Here is a 20,364-nt window from a genome sequence, read left to right as displayed (position 1 = left end):
GCATAGTGTTTAACATGTATGGTGACCAATGACAGTATTGGGAGAGTTGGAAAAGGGCTTCTAGAGAAATGAGAGCCCACATTGCAAGTAGATAGAAACATGTGCCTATTCCCGTGTGACACACACACACACACACTGCAGACACACACGCTAATCAATTTTCCCCTGGGCTTAGAGTTCCGAGAGAGCAATGCATTTTAATTCTTAAATATGAAGTATAACCAAGTCCTATATGACTTACGATCATCTGTTCCCTACTCAGACCCTTGAGTAGTATTGGAAAGTTAGAATTCTGTTACCAAGCTCTTTGAAATTATTTCATTCTTTGGAACCTCATAATCTTAGTGTCTAAGTGTTTAAGCTCATCTAGCTAAAAGAAGTAGTATATTGTTTTTTCAGTTCCAGCTTCTACCTGGGCAGTTCTTTTTAATTTGAAGAGTATCAGGTCTTGGAGACCATTTCAAAAAATATCTGGCCAACTTTCTCATCCTGAAATTAAGGAAGAGTTTAGAAAGATAATGTTTTTAAGGATGTCTTTAGAAATTATGGGAAAATTTGCATATTACTTTCTAATAATATCAAATAAATTGGGTGTAAGAGTGGCGAGACTTGAGATTCACTAAGTTAATGTACCTTATTAATGAAATTGTATTTCTCTGCTAATGAACCTGGTCAGGTAGGAGCTACGAGGAGATCTGCATAATATGTAAGAGTGTAATTTTGTTTACTTTTGAGGTATTGCTCCCTGTAGAATATTTTATCGCTTACTTTTTTTTCACTCTGTGGTACACAGTTTCCCCAAGAAAACAAATGTTTAAAATATTCTTCCTCAGTTTTTCAAATCCATTGAGTAAAACTGAAGCTTCAGGAAGATGTTACGTTTATCCTGCAGTTTTGTGTGCCCACCAATAAAAATACCACTGAGTAACCCAGGGGGCCTCATAGACCCTAATTTGAGAATAAGAAAGGGATTAAGGCTCTGTTTCTCTGGTCACCTAAAAAGCAGAATGTTTATCATCACTAGGAGTCAAGATATTCTCAATCAGGGACTCTTCTTTTACCTAAGAGACCATTTCTTATGTTCTACGCTGCTTTGATCTAATTCAGTGAATGCCTGAAAAACAGGACATTAGCATGATAGATATCAAATTTTCCCAAAGGGAAATCCACATTAATAAATCACAGTGCTTTGATTGATGAGATTGGAAATTGTTTGGATTTCTATCTGACCCTAATTATTTTCAACCATTTTCAGAAAGCGGCAGGAACACTGTAACTTCCTTGCTTTAAAAGGGGGAGGATCCAACAAGCTATAACTTTGGGAGCATTCCCCCACATATTTACATAGAAGAAGGGCACAGGTGTCCTTGGATGTCATCAAACATAGGAATCAGTGGTGCTGTGAACAGCCTTTATTGTGAAGTACTGATAGGTGCCCATTTCTTCTCATTGAGAAGGAAAAAGTTGTTTCCAGACTACTCAGGTTATTCAAGTATTTCATAATATCACAGCTTTAAGAGTCTGGCTGACTATACTGGCTCACCTGAATATTTATGGAAAATTAATATCTCTCAGAAGTCTACAAAATGCCTTCTGGCTTTAGACATTAGTAGGTTAATGGCAGTTAAAGCTTCAGATTATCCATTGATTCTTTATATCCCTATACATCCGGCAAAGAAGGGATGCGCATATTTACATTTGAAAAAAATATCTTTCTTTAAATAACAAAACTGCTTATTTTAGTATTTTCTTGTATTGTTATCCTCAATAACAGAAGGAATAGAAGACGGGGTGTTGGTAATACATACAAATGTATTAAAGTTTATTTTAGAGCCAGAAAAGACCCAAAGCCGTCACTGTCTTCCTCTTGCCTTCTGCCACGACTAACCAACATTCTGAAGAAATCACGCAAGATTAAATAATAGTCTCAAGCCAAACATTCTTATATGTACTCTGATAAATTTAACATATTCTTATGTTTTGTATGTTCTCAATTATATCTTTGCTTCATCCTTTCCTATTATAGTTTTCCATTACTGAAATCTTCCTGTCCTTTCCTGTTACAGGATTATAGCTGGACAGACATCCGCTGCCCCTTTGAAAAACGAAGAGACGCAGCATGCGTGTTTTGGGACAATGTAGTTTACATTTTGGGTGGCTCTCAGCTTTTCCCCATAAAACGAATGGACTGCTATAATGTCGTTAAAGATAGCTGGTATTCCAAACTGGGCCCTCCAACACCTCGAGACAGCCTTGCTGCCTGCGCTGCAGAAGGCAAAATTTATACATCTGGAGGTTCCGAAGTTGGTAAGGACTTATTCGGTATTTGTGTGTGCTTTAAAGCTGAGAGTCTTGGCTTTCATATTTAAACAGAGTTGGTATTATTTGTTCAGATACTTTTTGACAAATTTAAATACATATCTGTCATATTTTAGAGCACATTTCCCTGAAGGTTTACCTTACTCTTTCTAAGTCATTAATTTACGAGAACTTCAACTTCCTAGATTATGTTAACTGTCCATTTTTTGTCATGACAAAGGTTTCATTGACGTCATCTGGATTTTAGTTTCATTGTTGCCATCTGGATTAGTTATTTTATATACGTAATATTATTTGCTTTAAAGATTTTGGAGTTTGGCTTACTCATAGACCCACATTCAGGCTTTTAAAATCTGTATTATCTTTGCTTTCTTTGTATCAGAAAAAAGTAAGAATAATCTTTTTCATTTGCTTTATTCTTTAACTTTGTTTTTTTCTTTTGGCTGCGTCGGGTCTTCGTTGTGGCATGCAGGATCTTCGTTGCGGCGCGTGGGCTTCTCTCTAGTTGTGACGTGCAGGTTTTCTGTCTCTAGTCGTGGCACACGGGCTCTGTAGTTAGCAGCACTCGGGCTGTCTAGTTGAAGCACGTGGGCCTAGTTGCCCAACCAGAGGTTGAACCAGTGTCCACTGCATTGGAAAGCAGATTATTTACCACTGGACCACCAGAGAACTCCCTATTCTTTAACTTTTTAATGTAATGATTGGTAGTGGTATCTTAAGCTTATTGATCAGAACAGGGTGTGGGTATGGGTATAAAAACCTTTCTCATTGACAGATAATTTGTAAGTGTCCACTAGTGTTCGTTTATTAAATGAATAATTTTTCTAAATGAATATTCTAGGTGCAGACTAGCTTTTATATGCTTTCGTCTTTTCAAGTAATTTCTTTAGCTAAATAATGGGCTTATAAAGAAAACTAGGAAGACCAAGTAAATCTAAAGTATGGAATTTAAACGTTGTCTTTTTGTTTTCTTTTATGATTTTTATATTAGCCCAAAGACTGTTTTACTTTTGGTCAGCATATTTATTTTTAAGTTTCTACCCCCACTCCCACTAGATGCAAAATGAATACAAGAAAGATTATGATTTTCTAAATGTGACTTGAAAATCATAAAAGATTATGATTTTCTAAAACACTTGAGTGTTTTATACATATACTTTTTTGTGGAAAGTATAGTAGATGACTTCATTTCTTCAGCATTTACTCTACTAAGTCAGTTTTTCACTTAAATAGTAACTCTTTTTAATCTGCTATATACTGTATATTTCCCTTTAGTGTCAGCCGACTGAATCTGCCAAATTTGAAATGTTTAAAAAGTTAAAAAGAAGTTACTGTTAGTCATGACTATTACTTCTTCTGTTTGTTACTCTTTGAACTTTGCTCTTCATAGGCTTTGGTTTTGATAGAGACTTATAAGGGTGTTATTGCTTTTAAGCGTTAGAAGAGTCCAGAAAAGTGGGAAGGGAGCAATAATTTGATAAAGTTCTAGCTTCGTTTTTCTTGGGAAAGAAAAAAAAGCACTTGATCTTTAATGGTATCATTTCTAAAAGTCTTTATTGAGCTCCTAAAATGTGCAGAAGTTGCAAAACAGGATGGGTGTGTTTTGCTGTTAAAATGTATAATCAAAGTACACCAGAAACACATAACGATACTTTGAGTGTATATTCAAGAATGGACCGGCATGACTTCAGGGCCTACCCACACAACTGCTGAGAGCAGTCAGGAAGAACAGTTTTGTTAATGATGCAGTGGCTGTTGTAGAACATTAAATGACAAGCCTGAGGATACTCTCAGATAGTAGTCTTCATATTTTAAGGTATAGACTTACCATGTGTAAACAGCTGTGTTTTTCCCCCTCTATAAACATTTGAGGTTCAGTTAATTCCCATCATCATAACTGGGCTGGAAGACATACATAATGTTTCTTATTTAATTTGAAAATCTTTTGAAATCAAACCAGTTTCTTTTTTGTTGTTGTTTAATTACCAATTAATAAGTCTCTCCAGCAGATCCTTTTCTGAATATTTTCCAAGGTCTATACAAACAGAGGTAGCTTTTTCTGAAACTATTTCTACGTTTTGTTGTTGTCGATTGAGTAGAGAAAAGACTCTACAACCCTAAATTCTTTCCTCCAGTAATTAATGATTCAACTCTACAGTCAACTCACTCCAGGCCTACATACACACTAAGTTAAGCAAGATGGGGTCCTTTTCTTTTACAGGAAACTCGGCTCTGTATTTATTTGAGTGCTATGATACAAGAACTGAAAGCTGGCACACAAAGCCCAGCATGCTGACTCAGCGCTGCAGCCATGGGATGGTGGAAGCCAACGGCCTGATCTATGTTTGCGGTGGAAGTTTAGGGAACAATGTTTCTGGGCGAGTACTGAATTCCTGTGAAGTTTATGATCCTGCCACAGAAACGTATGTATCAGTTTAAAACTCTTACTACACAATTAATTGTATTCTATAAGCTCAATGGAAGAAGATGTCAAAAGGCAGAAGGAACCCAGCAGAAGGATTTTTGAATGTGCTAGGGTCAGGGGCATGTTTATAGCCTTGACCCTTCCTCTACACCTTAAGAAATAGCTTGACCTTATACCCTATGGGAGCCCCTCTCTATCTATTCCTGCTTGTGCAATAAATAAATGTCTGTGAATAAGAAAATATGACTGATTCATCAAACTCAAAATATTTTTGTTTGAGAGATCGGGAAGTGTAGAGAGGGGGAAACAATTTATGACCAGTAGTAAATTTGCCTTTAATTAGAAATATTATGTATTGGTTCGTGGCATTAATGAATCATACCCCTAGGTATAATGTCTTTTTTGAGTTTGTGCTTACTAAAGTATGTTTGGATTCATATTTATTAAATAAAATTATTCTTTTTTTTTAAATATTTATTTACTGGGCTGCGCCATGTCTTAGTTGCGGCATGTGGGATCTAGTTCCCTGACCAGGGATCAAACCCGGGCCCCCTGCATTGAGGCTTAACCACTGGACCACCAGGGAAGTCCCTAAGTAAAATATTCTTAAGTCAACTGGGAAGTAAAATAAATGCTTTTAAAAGGCAAAATACAAAGAAATAAACGGTTAGCCCGTTTTTCTGATCTTGTAATTAATGATGGAACCCATTCAATACAGCCAAAGGATATGAGCCAGTTATTCATAGTAGGGGGTGGTAAGTATAGTGTAATTAACTAACAAGAAAATGAACACAGGTGATGTTCCAGTCAGACCTTTTGTTGATAATCAGAAACATCCAAAGACCTTCAATAAGAAAATTAACTTGCTCGTTTGAAAGGATTGTTCTTCCTTTACTAGAACAAGTTATTGGGCAAATATGTTCAACATAAATGTTATGCCAAAGAGCCGCACCAAAACTCTTATGCTCAAATTTTGTACTTAGGAAATATTTCCAGGCTACAAAACATAGAAGTCTTCTACTCCAGCTATTGCTTTTATTAAATTAAGAGTAAAGATTTAATTATAAAATATGATTGTCATTTGTAGTTATTTATGCTTCCCACCTATTTTTGAAGGATTTAAGGAAGCAAAATCAGTAACTCCTTTCCCAAAGAAAAGTGTAATTACAATTGTTCTTTTCTCATTTTTTGCTCAACTAGTCACCCATGTTAGGGATAGAATTGAAAGAAGCTTATCTTGAAACGTATCTTTTGCTAAGTGTCTAGACTAGGAAATCTCTTGAGATCATCACACTTAATACTTCCCAATGTTTTTTTTTTTTTATTATTGGAGTATAGTTGCTTTACAATGGTGTGTTAGTTTCTGCTTCACAACAAAATGAATCAGTTATATATATACATATGTTCCCATATCTCTTCCCGCTTGCATCTCCTTCCCTCCCACCCTCCCTATCCCACCCCTCCAGGCGGTCACAAAGCACCGAGCTGATCTCCCTGTGCTATGTGGCTGCTTCCCATTAGCTATCTACCTTACGTTTGGTAGTGTATATATGTCCATGCCTCTCTCTCGCTTTGTCACAGCTTACCCTTCCCCCTCCCCATATCCTCAAGTCCATTCTCTAGTAAGTCTGTGTCTTTATTCCTGTTTTACCCCTAGGTTCTTCACGACATTGTTTTTTTCTTAAACTCCATATATATGTGTTAGCATACGGTATTTGTCTCTCTCTTTCTCACTTACTTCACTCTGTATGACAGACTCTAGGTCTATCCACCTCATTACAAATAGCTCAATTTCGTTTCTTTTTATGGCTGAGTAATATTCCATTGTATATATGTGCCACATCTTCTTTATCCATTCATCCGATGATGGACACTTAGGTTGTTTCCATCTCCGGGCTATTGTAAATAGAGCTGCAATGAACATTTTGGTACATGACTCTTTTTGAATTGTGGTTTTCTCAGGGTATATGCCCAGTAGTGGGATTGCTAGGTCATATGGTAGTTCTACTTGTAGTTTTTTAAGGAACCTCCATACTGTTCTCCATAGTGGCTATACCAATTCACATTCCCGCCAGCAGTGCAAGAGTGTTCCCTTTTTTCCACACCCTCTCCAGCATTTATTGTTTCTAGATTTTTTGATGATGGCCATTCTGACTGGTGTGAGATGACATCTCATTGTAGTTTTGATTTGCATTTCTCTAATGATTAATGATATTGAGCATTCTTTCATGTGTTTGTTGGCAGTCTGTATATCTTCTTTGGAGAAATGTCTGTTTAGGTCTTCTGCCCATTTTTGGATTGGGTGGTTTGTTTTTTTGTTATTAAGCTGCATGAGCTGCTTATAAATTTTGGAGATTAATCCTTTGTCAGTTGCTTCATTTGCAAATATTTTCTCCCATTCTGAGGGTTGTCTTTGGTCTTGTTTATGGTTTCCTTTGCTGTGCAAAAGCTTTGAAGTTTCATTAGGTCCCATTTGTTTATTTTTGTTTTTATTTCCATTTCTCTAGGAGGTGGTTCAAAAAGCACCTTGCTGTGATTTATGTCATAGAGTGTCCTGCCTATGTTTTCCTCTAAGAGTTTGATAGTTTCTGGCCTTACTTTAGGTCTTTAATCCATTTTGAGCTTATTCTCGTGTATGGTGTTAGGGAGTGATCTAATCTCATACTTTTACATGTAGCTGTCCAGTTTTCCCAGCACCACTTATTGAAGAGGCTGTCCTTTCTCCACTGTACATTCCTGCCTCCTTTATCAAAGATAAGATGACCATATGTGCGTGGGTTTATCTCTGGGCTTTCTATCCTGTTCCATTGATCTATATTTCTGTTTTTGTGCCAGTACCATACTGTCTTCATTACTGTAGCTTTGCAGTATAGTCTGAAGTCAGGGAGCCTGATTCCTCCAGCTCCGTTTTTCGTTCTCAAGATTGCTTTGGCTATTCGGGGTCTTTTGTGTTTCCATACAAATTGTGAAATTTTTTGTTCTAGTTCTGTGAAAAATGCCAGTGGTAGTTTGATAGGGATTGCATTGAATCTGTAGATTGCTTTGGGTAGTAGAGTCATTTTCACAATGTTGATTCTTCCAATCCAAGAACATGGTATATCTCTCCATCTATTTGTATCATCTTTAATTTCTTTCATCAGTGTCTTATAATTTTCTGCATACAGGTCTTTTGTCTCCTTAGGTAGGTTGATTCCTAGATATTTTATTCTTTTTGTTGCATTGGTAAATGGGAGTGTTTCCTTAATTTCACTTTCAGATTTTTCATCATTAGTGTATAGGAATGCCAGAGATTTCTGTGCATTAATTTTGTATCCTGCTACTTTACCAAATTCATTGATTAGCTCTAGTAGTTTTCTGGTAGCATCTTTAGGATTCTCTATGTATAGTATCATGTCATCTGCAAAGAGTGACAGCTTTACTTCTTCTTTTCCAATTTGGATTCCTTTTATTTCCTTTTCTTCTCTGATTGCTGTGGTTAAAACTTCCAAAACTATATTGAATAAGAGTGGTGAGAGTGGGCAACCTTTTCTTGTTCCTGATCTTAGTGGAAATGCTTTCAGTTTTTCACCATTGCGGACGATGTTGGCTGTGGCTTTGTCATATATGGCCTTTATTATGTTGAGGAAAGTTCCCTCTATGCCTGCTTTCTGCAGGGTTTTTATCATAAATGGGTGTTGAATTTTGTCAGATGCTTTCTCTGCATCTATTGAGATCATATGGTTTTTCTCCTTCAATTTGTTAATATGGTGTATCACGTTGATTGATTTGCGTATATTGAAGAATCCTTGCATTCCTGGAATAAACCCCACTTGATCATGGTGTATGATCCGTTTAATGTGCTGTTGGATTCTGTTTGCTAGTATTTTGTTGAGGATTTTTGCATCTATGTTCATAAGTGATATTGGCCTGTAGTTTTCTTTCTTTGTGACATCCTTGTCTGGTTTTGGTATCAGGGTGATGGTGGCCGCGTAGAATGAGTTGGGGAGTGTTCCTCCCTCTGCTATATTTTGGAAGAGTTTGAGAAGGATAGGTGTTACCTCTTCTCTAAATGATAGAATTCGCCTGTGAAGCCATCTGGTCCTGGGCTTTTGTTTGTTGGAAGATTTTTAATCACAGTTTCAATTTCAGTGCTTGTGATTGGTCTGTTCATATTTTCTGTTTCTTGTTGATTCAGCTGCTTGGCAGTTGTGCCTTTCTAAGAATTTGTCCATTTCTTCCAGGTTGTCCATTTTATTCGCATAGAGTTGCTTGTAGTAATCTCTCATGATCTTTTGTATTTCTGCAGTGTCAGTTGTTACTTCTCCTTTTTCATTTCTAATTCTATTGATTTAAGTCTTCTCCCTTTTTTTCTTCATGAGTCTGGCCAATGGTTTATCAATTTTGTTGATCTTCTCAAAGAACCAGCTTTTAGTTTTATTGATCTTTGCTATCGTTTCCTTCATTTCATTTTCATTTATTTCTGATCTGATTTTTATGATTTCTTTCCTTCTGCTAACTTTGGGGTTCTTTTGTTCTTTCTCTAATTGCTTTAGGTGTATGGTTACGTTGCTTATTTGAGATGCTTCTTGCTTCTTAATGTACGATTGTATTGCTATAAACTTCCCTCTTAGAACTGCTTTTGCTGCATTCCATAGGTTTTGGGTCGTTGTGTTTTAATTGTCATTTGTTTCTAGGTATTTTTTGATTTCCTCTTTGATTTCTTCAGTGATCACTTCGTTATTAAGTAGTGTATTGTTTAGCCTCCATGTGTTTGTATTTTTTACAGATCTTTTCCTGTAATTGATATCTAGTCTCATAGCGTTGTGGTCAGAAAAGATACTTGATACAATTTCAATTTTCTTAAATTTACCAAGGCTTGATTTGTGACCCAAGATATGATCTATCCTGAAGAATGTTCCATGAGCACTTGAGAAAAATGTGTATTCTGTTGTTTTTGGATGGAATGTCCTATAAATATCAATTAAGTCCATCTTGTTTAATGTATCATTTAAAGCTTGTGTTTCCTTATTTATTTTCATTTTGGATGATCTGTCCATTGGTGAAAGTGGGGTGTTAAAGTCCTCTACTATGAATGTGTTACTATCGATTTCCCCTTTTATGGCTGTTAGTATTTGCCTTATGTATTGAGGTGCTCCTATGTTGGGTGCATAAATATTTACAATTGTTATATCTTCTTCTTGGATCGATCCCTTGATCATTATGTAGTGTCCTTCTTTGTCTCTTCTAATAGTCTTTATTTTAAAGTCTATTTTGTCTGATACGAGAATTGCTACTCCAGCTTTCTTTTGGTTTCCATTTGCATGAAATACCTTTTTCCATCCCCTTACTTTCAGTCTGTATGTGTGTGTCTCTAGGTCTGAAGTGGTTCTCTTGTAGACAGCAAATATATGGGTCTTGTTTTTGTATCCATTCAGCTAGTCTGTGTCTTTTGGTGGGAGCATTTAATCCATTTACATTTAAGGTAATTATCAATATGTATGTTCCTATTCCCATTTTCTTAATTGTTTTGGGTTCGTTATTGTAGGTCTTTTCCTTCTCTTGTGTTTCTTGCCTAGAGAAGTTCCTTTAGCAGTTGTTGTAGAGCTGGTTTGGTGGTGCTGAACTCTCTCAGCTTTTGTTTGTCTGTAAAAGTTTTAATTTCTCCATCAAATCTGAATGAGATCCTTGCTGGGTAGAGTAATCTTGGTTGCAGGTTTTTCTCCTTCATCACTTGAAATATGTCCTGCCACTCCCTCTGGCTTGCAGAGTTTCTGCTGAAAGATCAGCTGTTAACCTTATGGGGATTCCCTTGTGTGTTATTTGTTGTTTTTCCCTTGCTGCTTTTAATATGTTTTCTTTGTATTTAATTTTTGACAGTTTGATTAATATGTGTCTTGGCGTATTTCTCCTTGAATTTATCCTGTATGGGACTCTCTGTGCTTCCTAGACTTGATTAACTATTTCCTTTCCCATATTAGGGAAGTTTTCAACTATAATCTCTTCAAATATTTTCTCAGTCCCTTTCTTTTTCTCTTCTTCTTCTGGAACCCCTATAATTCAAATGTTGGTGCGTTTAATGTTGTCCCAGAGGTCTCTGAGACTGTCCTCAGTTCTTTTCATTCATTTTTCTTTATTCTGCTCTTCATTAGTTATTTCCACTATTTTATCTTCCAGGTCACTTATCCGTTCTTCTGCCTCAGTTATTCTGCTATTGATCCCATCTAGAGTATTTTTCATTTCATTTATTGTGTTGTTCATCATTGTTTGTTTCATCTTTAGTTCTTCTAGGTCCTCGTTAAATGTTTCTTGCATTTTGTCTATTCTATTTCCACGATTTTGGATCATCTTTACTATCATTATTCGGAATTCTTTTTCAGGTAGACTGCCTATTTCCTCTTCATTTTTTTAGGTCTGGTGGGTTTTTATCTTGCTCCTTCATCTGCTGTGTGTTTTTCTGTCTTCTCATTTTGCTTATCTTACTGTGTTTGGGGTCTCCTTTCTGCAGGCTGCAGGTTCGTAGTTCCTGTTGTTTTTGGTGTCTGCCCCCAGTGGCTAAGGTTGGTTCAGTGGGTTGTGTAGGCTTCCTGGTGGGGGGGGACTAGTGTTTGTGTTCTGGTGGATGAGGCTGGATCTTGTCTTTCTGGTGGGCATGTCCACATCTGGTGGTGTGTTTTGGGGTGTCTGTTGACTTATTATGATTTTGGGCAGCCTCTCTGCTAATGGGTGGGGTTGTGTTCCTGTCTTGCTAGTTATTTGGCATAGGATGTCCAGCACTGTAGCTTGCTGGTCGTTGAGTGAAGCTGGGTGCTGGTGTTGAGATGGAGATCTCTGGGAGATTTTTGCCATTTGATATTATGTGCAGCTGGGAGGTCTCTTGTGGACCAGTGTCCTGAAGTTGGCTCTCCCACCTCAGAGGCACAACACTAACTCCTGGCTGCAGCACCAAGAGCCTTTCATCCACACGGCTCAGAAGAAAAGGGCGAAAAAGTAGAAAGAATAAGAATAAGGAGGGGGAGGGGGAGGGGAGGAGGAGGAGGAGGGAGGAAGGAAGGAAGGAGGGAAGGAAGGGAAAAAAGAAAGATGATAAAGTAAAATAAAATAAAGTAAGATAAAATATAATAAAGTTATCAAAATAAAAAAAATAAGAAAAAAACAAAAAAACGGATGGATAGAACCCTGGAACAAATGCTGGAAGCAAAGCTATACTGACAAAATCTCACACAGACACATACACACTCACAAAAGGAGGAAAAGGGGAAAAAATCATAAATCTTGCTCTCAAAAGTCCACCTCCTCAATTTGGGATGATTCGTTGTCTAAAGGAGGGAAGGAAGGAAAGAAAAGATAAAGTAAAATAAAATAAAGTTATTAAAATAAAAAGTAATTATTAAGAAAAAAAATTTTTAAAAACGGACAGATAGAACCCTTGGACAAATGGTGGAAGCAAAGCTATACAGACAAAATCTCACACAGAAGCATACACATACACACTCACAAAAAGAAAAGGGGAAAAAGTAATAAATCTTGCTCGCAAAGTCCACCTCCTCAATTGGGGATGATTCGTTGTCTCTTCATGTATTCCACAGCTGCAGGGTACATCAAGTTGATTGTGGAGCTTTAATCCGCTGCTTCTGAGGCTGCTGGGAGAGATTCCCCTTTCTCTTCTTTGTTCTCACAGCTCCCAGGGGCTCAGCTTCGGATTTGGCCCCGCCTGTGCGTGTAGGTCGCCGGAGGGCGTCTGTTCTTTGCACAGACAGGACGGGGTTAAAGGAGCCGCTGATTCAGAGGCTCTGGCTCACTCAGGCCCAGGTTAGGGAGGGTCACGGAGTGCAGGGCGAGCCTGAGGCGGCCTCTGCCAAGGTGACGTCGCACCAGCTTGAGGCCTTAGCGTTTCATGTCTGTCTCTGGGGTCCGCGCTGTTAGCCACGGCTCGCGCCCGTCTCTGGAGCTCCTTTAAGCAGCGTTCTTAATCCCCTCTCCTCGCGCACCAGGAAACAAAGAGGGCAGAAAAAGTCTCCTGCCTCTTCGGCAGGTCCAGACTTTTTCCCGGACTCCCTCCCGGCTAGCCGTGGCGCACTAGCCCCCTGCAGGCTGTGTTCACGCCGCCAGCCCCAGTCCTCTCCCTGTGCTCCGACCGAAGCCCGAGCCTCAGCTCCCAGCCCCGCCCGCCCTGGCGGGTGAGCAGACAAGCCTCTCGGGCTGGTGAGTGCAGGTCGGCACCGTTCCTCTGTGTGGGAATCTCTCCGCTTTGCCCTCCGCACCCCTGTTGCTGTGCTCTCCTCCGCGCCTCCGAAGCTCCCCTCCTCCGCCACCCGCAGTCTCTGCCCGCGAAGGGGCTTCCTAGTGTGCGGAAACCTTTCCTCCTTCACAGCTCCCTCCCACTGGTGCAGGTCCCGTCCCTATCCTTTTGTCTGTTTATTCTTTTTTCTTTTGCCCTAGCCAGGTACTTGGGGGGTTTCTTGCCTTTTGGGAGGTCTGAGGTCTTCTGCCAGCGTTCAGTAGGTGTTCTGTAGGAGTTGTTCCACGTGTAGGTGTATTTCTGGTGTATCTGTGGGGAGGAAGGTGATCTCCGCGTCTTACTCTTCCGCCATCTTCCCGGTAGTCTCTTTCTCCCAATGTTTTTTTAAACTGTACCTTTGTACTTGCCAGGGCACACTGGGGATACACCTTATCCTAATCCCATCATCCATCCATCCAGCTATCTATCCATCCCCTCTTGTCCTAAACCGTAGGAGCAGGGTATATACCAACTGTCCTCCCTCCTGTATCAGTCTCTACTTTACCTCCCATAAATCCCATACTCAAAAAGCATTACAGCATACTAGTTGGAAAACTGTAATCTCATTCATTCTGCTGCCTAATTATTGTTTCGTTTCTAAAAAATATCTTAGAGTAGAGCCCATACCATATGAACTCCAGGCTTCTAAGTTCTGAGATCTTTATTCAGGCAGTATCAGTGTAAATCAATATATTCTTATTTATAGTAGCAGAAAAAGAGTATAAAGGGATTCTACAACTTCAATATTTTTTAAAACTAGGTGAATATAATCAGTTTGGGGAATATTTTAAAACTTACACAATTTAGCATTTCTTTTGTATATATTGAGCTTATGTATTAAATTTGAATTCTCTATATTCTCTAAATTTTCCTAAGTGAAAAGCTAGTGTGAATATAATTATCCAAATCTCATAATGAAAGATGTTATATACTACTATGATTTCCTTTCTAATATGTTGTGTCCATCCAACGTATTTTTTGTAAAACTGTTTCTTCCCAATTTTGACAATTTTTAAAGTGTTTTTTAACTAGAATGTGTTCGATTGGAAGCTAAGAAATGAAACCTATGGAAACAACACAACACAGTTTCCACAGTTAGAATTTTGAGGAAAGCTACTGAACACTAAACTCAGGTTGGAGAGAGCAGAGACCTAGTGCATACTCTGCATGTGAATTATAGGAGGAAGGGTGTTTCACGAAGTTCCTTAATTCTAAACCTTGAGGAGATGTATATATATATAAAACATTCTCTTATTTTATATCATAGACATATTTAGAGAAGAAAGGGGTATGTATATTGAATTTTTCCAAGTCAGATCCTCTGTTTAACACACTGACAGCTCACTGTGTGGAGAGGCTGTGGAGGTCGAGTACTGGCTCTCCCACTTTCAAGCTGAATGCCTGTCTTTTCACCTGGAAGAGCACGTGTGTTCATCCTGAAAAACAGGAGGACTTACTTTAACTGAATGCTCAGAAAATGAGAGTGGTGACTGTCAAACCATTTTTAAAACAAACCAAAAGTATGTAAATATAAGGCAACAAGAGTTGTTGATATTTCAGAGTTCATCATTATGCTCTAATTATGTTTTGAAAAGTTAAATGTATTAAATTATTTAAAAGAAGAGTTATGAATAACCATATTAGGGCTTCCCTGGTGGCGCAGTGGTTGAGAGTCTGCCTGCCGATGCAGGGGACACGGGTTCGTGCCCAGGTCTGGGAGGATCCCACGTGCGGCGGAGCGGCTGGGCCCGTGAGCCATGGCCGCTGAGCCTGCACGTCCGGAGCCTGTGCTCCGCAACGGGAGAGGCCACAACAGTGAGAGGCCCTAGTACCGCAAAAAAAAAAAAAGAGAGAGATGAATCTCATAGAAAACAATAACAAAATTGTCTGTGTGTTTAATGCTGCTACCTGTGAATTAGTATCCTTCAACCCTTGTGTCCACATTTATATTCTCAATCTCTTTCTTTATAGTAGTGCCTGTGATCACAGCAACATGCTAATAAGTTATTAAATGTGACAATGATAGGAGCTGCCTGAAGTTCTAAGTGTATATTTAAAGATGTATGTGTGAATAGTAACAGATATGCTAATTTGCTGATTGCTAGAGGCCCATGATAAATTTGTTTTACTTACCGTATGTAAATATTAATTAAAACCACATGTGACTAAAACCATATTAGTACCTTATATTTTCTTACATATCTTCCCTGTTTTGTTTGTTACTGTTTTACAAGTTACTGTGAACTATAGGAAATGGATGTCCTCCAAAGACATGTTAATAGTCTCCAGATATCCTCTGTTTCCCATATCCTATTGGAGTTGAAAGGAATAAAATCCCTATTTACCCCACCTATAAATTACTGAAAACCGCTGTTAAACTTTTGTTTGCTAGCTTTCCAGACATGCAGGCGCACATTTGTGTGTGTGTGTGTGCATGTGTACACATATGTGAGTGGTAAATGAGCGCTTACTTGGGATAACAGACCTTTCTTATAAATTCGTATGAGTCATTTTACTTCTTGTGAACATGTATACTAAAAACTTTCCTTTGTTTTTTCAGATGGACTGAGCTGTGTCCAATGATTGAAGCCAGGAAGAATCATGGACTGGTATTTGTAAAAGACAAGATATTTGCTGTGGGTGGTCAGAATGGCTTAGGTATGTGAAATTAGTTCACTTTTTCAACTTTTGCAATGAATTTGCTGGTATTTCCTTATCTTATGAAAATGTTTCTTGATCACATACATCATTAGACTTTTTTTTTATAGTTTCTGTGAACTAACGGTTTATGAAACATTGTAATACGTTTAACATTTCTGTCTATGAATGTAGGTAATAGCCACCAGTCATTGTGACAGTCTCAGGTGGCTTTAGCGCATTTCCAAATACCCTCTGGGGAGTGGTATCACATTAGCTTAAGAGCTATTGAGTGGGGACTTTCCTGGTGGTCCAGTGGCTAAGACTCCATGCTCCCAATGCAGGGGGCCCGGGTTCAATTCCTGGTCTGGGAACTAGATCCCACATGGTGCAACTAAGAGTTCACGTACCGCAACTAAAGGTCCCACATGCCACAACTAAGACCTGACACAGCCAAATAAATAAATTAAATATTTTTAAAAAAAACAAAACAAAACTGTTGAGTGACAGAAACATTTGAACTTTAATATAACTTTTAAAACTTTTTAATTTAACTTTTAGGACTTGTATCCAGGCTCTGAATGGCAGTGTTTCCTAAACATTTTTAAACGTTGCATGAAAATATCGGTACTACATTTTTAAATGAGTAAATTTGATCTTTTTATTTTCTTAAATAATGTTTTACTAAAGAATCTTAAATAATTGCTTTTAATAATGTAGAATTTGGACTGAATCTATAAATAAGATTCCACAAAGCTTATTTTAGTCAGTACCTTTAATCACTACTTAAGTATAACAAAGAAATAGCTTTATTTCCTTCTTCTGTCTCTATCCATTGCTGTTTTTCATAAGCTGCTGACAGATAAATGGTAGAAGGAAAAAGAAGGACATTTGAATGATTATAATCAAACTTAATCAGAAGGAAACTTCACTGGTCTACTTTTTAATTTTTCCAGAGCAGATAGAACATCTTTAATTTTATAGAATAAATATAAGTGTTTATGATTCTAAAATGACAAATGAAAATTAAGTTAAATTTCTGTTGTGTTCAAGTAGGAATAGGAATTTAAATGGTAGATATGTGAGGATTCATTGTAAAATTCTTACAACTCTTCTGCATGTTTGAAGTTTTTCATAATGAGAGGTTTGGAAAAAATACAAAGAATTATTACTTTAAGAGATCTTAGAATTGTTCATATAGCTGTTCACGTTTTATTCTTTTGAAGGTGGTCTGGACAATGTGGAATATTACGATATTAAATTAAACGAATGGAAGATGGTCTCACCAATGCCATGGAAGGGTGTAACAGTCAAATGTGCAGCAGTCGGCTCTGTAGTTTATGTCTTGGCTGGTTTTCAAGGTGTGGGTCGATTAGGACACATCCTTGAATATAACACTGAAACAGACAAATGGATCGCCAACTCCAAAGTCCGAGCTTTTCCAGTAACAAGTTGTTTAATTTGTGTTGTTGATACTTGTGGAGCAAATGAAGAAACCCTTGAAACATGAAAAATGAGTGAACTTCAAGACTCACTGGAGACTCAAAAGTATGGCCACCAGTGCTTTGTTCCAAGAGTTTGGTTACAAAGTTTTAGTTTGATGTTTTGTTCTTTTCAAGGAAGTTTCAAGTAAAGTAAGATTCCTATAAAATAGATTTTCTTTTATATGGGATTTCTTACTTCATTCAAAGACCATATTTCAGCTGGCCACATAACCAAGAACATATCTAGCAAGAAAACTTGTAAAGTTATAAGCACTTGGTGAAAGTATGAATTCTTAAATGAATTTCACATTTGTAACTATGATTATGGCAGAATGGGGGATTGACTCACCATAGAAGCAACCTCATCTTAGCTCTAGATTCTATTTTCATACATCATAGAAGTGCTATGTAGTTAGGACTGTTTGTTTCTGTTCAGTCAAGAACTAAGAAATAGTATGAATTGTAAGTCAAAGATAGGCAGTTCTGTTGGAGCAGCTTAGTCTCACGTAATTTTGCTTGTCTTCATTTGTTCCATTTAGTGCCAAATGTATTGCATTTTGAAAGCAAGCCAGAGTGAGTCAAAGCATACACTTATATCTCACAAAACTTCATAAACACATTTTGAGAGTTAAAAATGTACCCAACTCCTCATGAAATATATTCTGTCCAATTAAATAGTTCCATCTTTTTAACACAAAATGTCAAGCCTAGTACCCATCACTAATTTATATCACTTTTTTTCCCAGGGGTTAAAAAAGGATTATGCCTCTTCAGTGCTCACTCTGTTAAATAAAATCCAATCATTATAAGAATTATTACCTAGCAAAAGAAAGCTACTTATAGCAAATTTCTAGGTCACTAGAATAGCACTGATAGTTATACATTTTGAACTTTTTACAGATTAGAAAGGTACATGATTTCTCTTCCTTAGCAGAGCACATCATTGATATTTGACCCAGTTGTCTCTAAAAGTTTTTTAGTTGAGTTAAATATTTGTCATCTTGTATTAATTGCTTATATGTGGTCAGTAAATCTTTTACAAAACCAACTCTTCATTTCTTTCCAAGTAATGTTTTGCCCTTTTACATTATGAAATGTATGGAGTGAGCCATGTAAAGCTGTCACCATCCATGTTTTTACCTGGTGATATTAAATATTTTTAAACTTCAAGTAGACCGCTAAGTTCATTCTTCATTTTAAATGTGTTAGGTAATGGTTGTTTTTTGAACTTGTGAAACAGTGTTTCTCTTTAAATTTTTATTGTTTTCTTTATAATGGGGGTTATAAGCTTAAAACCTAAAAATGTTTATATGAAAAAGGAATTATAAAAAGATTATGGTAGATATATTTCTATTTATGTAAGGTTTTATGTACATGACAGCTTTATTAAGATATAATTTACATGTCATACAGTTCACTGATTTAAAGTGTACTATTCAATGGTCTTTAATATATTCACAGAGTTATGCAACCATCACCATAATTTTGGAACACTTTCTTCACCGCAAAAAGAAACCCCATCCTCATTAGCAGTCACTCCCCATTTTCCCTGTATTACCTTCTTATGGCTCCTGTAACAAATCACCATAAACTTTGTTGCTTAAAGCAACAGAAATTTATTCTTTCACAATTTGGGAGACCAGAAATCCTAAATCAAGGTGCTGTTAGGGTTGAGTTCTTCTGGAGGCTCTGAGGCGAAAACTTGCCATGCCTCTCCTGTAGCTTCTGATGGCTGCCGGCAAATGTTGGTGTTTCTTGGCTTATAACTACATCTCTTCAGTCACTGCCCCAGTCTTCACAGGGCCTTCTTCCCTGTGTGTCTCGTCTCTCTGCATTTTCATGTGGTGTTATAAGAACAACAGTCATTGGATTTAGCTTACCCTCCACATAATCCATTGTGACCATATCTTAACCAATGACATCTGCAAAGACACTGTCTCCAAATAAGGTCACATTTTGGAGTTTTGAGGAGACATTATTCAACCCAGTTGCATCTCCCAAACACCCCATCCCTAGGTAACCATTAATCTTTCTGTCTCTAGACTTGCCCATTCTGAACATTTTTATGTTGAATTTTGAATTTTCCTCTCCGTTGAAAAAAATGTGTCAATGTTTTTTGAGGGTAGAATATCCATTTATCATATTACAATGGTTATATTACTTAATTTGATACAATAATTTCCCATATGGGAATATGCAGCTGTTTAAGGTATTTTAAATAACTCCCCTTTCCTTTAGGCTGTATCTGCTGATTAGAGCACACTACGATAAGTATGTAGACAGCTTTGATGTAGGTTATAATGAAGTGTGTGTGGTTTTTTTCCTTAGTAATCTTAGTAATTCTAATTAGTGTCTGTTTTCTGTCCTGGAAATAGTCTATGATATTGTCAATATCATGATAATGAGTAAAAATACAATATATTGGCGAGTATGTTTTCTGTTACTCCCCCACCCAAAATTCCTATCCTGTATAGTGCTCTACTTTCTTTTTAGTAGATATGTGATTGTTAATGTTATATTTTTTACAGAGACACGACTTTGATGACATAGTAGTTTAGCTTTTACTTTTGAAAATCACAGTGTGAACATGAAATTTTAATGTCTTGAAAAAAATTGTTGCTGTCAAAAACAGTCATTAATTACAATTGTGACCTAGCGTTCAAAAATGTGACATATAGTATCATGGAAAATTTAGAGTCATGAAAAGAGCCATTTTTTAAATCCAGCAGTCTAGTTTCCTTTTGCCTCATACACTGTTAACGGCAAATATTTTGGATTTGCTGCAGAGGCCAGGGTAAAGGAGATATTTGAAGGAAATTTTGCTTTTTAAGGGTGGTAGTGTTAACACACATCAACAACTTCAAAAATTCAATCCACTCAAACATGGCACCAAAACAGCTCTCACTAAGTCCCCGTAATTTGTTAACATGAAAGAATATTTTACAGGTTACATCATTCAGCACTTGATAAATCATTCCTTTAAATAACCCCCTTTCTCCTTCCAGTTGCCTCAAAAGATTTTTAAAAGCTTGAATCTACTTTCATCTTCCTAACTTTCCTCCTTCCCAAGGTAATTCAAACTACTTTAGGAGAAAATCTGTACTGGGAAATTGTCTGAAATGTCATCCTTACTAACTAGAAAGCTTTTTTACTTTCCAGAGCTTTAAACCTATTCTGATAACAAAGCTGTAAAATGGGGTTCAAGGTCTGGTTCATTCAGTTCTTTTTTTTTTTTAACATCT

The 20,364-nt window shown here is 37.3% G+C and overlaps 1 protein-coding gene across 2 annotated transcripts in view; it reads left to right on the top strand.

Annotated features, from left to right (window-relative positions):
* KLHL7 (kelch like family member 7) overlaps nt 1-18,259 on the top strand; it is a 63,836-nt gene extending 45,577 nt beyond the window's left edge. For both annotated transcript variants that reach the window (XM_082846365.1, XM_082846366.1), the window contains exons 8-11: nt 2,067-2,307; nt 4,541-4,742; nt 15,562-15,659; nt 16,865-18,259. In XM_082846365.1, coding sequence (XP_082702491.1) covers nt 2,067-2,307; nt 4,541-4,742; nt 15,562-15,659; nt 16,865-17,148 — 825 coding nt within the window. In that variant the 3' untranslated portion in view covers nt 17,149-18,259. The remainder of the gene's footprint in view (nt 1-2,066; nt 2,308-4,540; nt 4,743-15,561; nt 15,660-16,864) is intronic.
* Nucleotides 18,260-20,364: the final 2,105 nt, after the last annotated feature.

The sequence above is a fragment of the Leucopleurus acutus genome (genome assembly GCF_964270905.1).
Source record: "Leucopleurus acutus genome assembly, chromosome: 9".
NCBI classification, from domain to species: Eukaryota; Metazoa; Chordata; class Mammalia; order Artiodactyla; family Delphinidae; genus Leucopleurus; species Leucopleurus acutus.
This window is presented reverse-complemented; position numbering and strand designations above follow the sequence as displayed.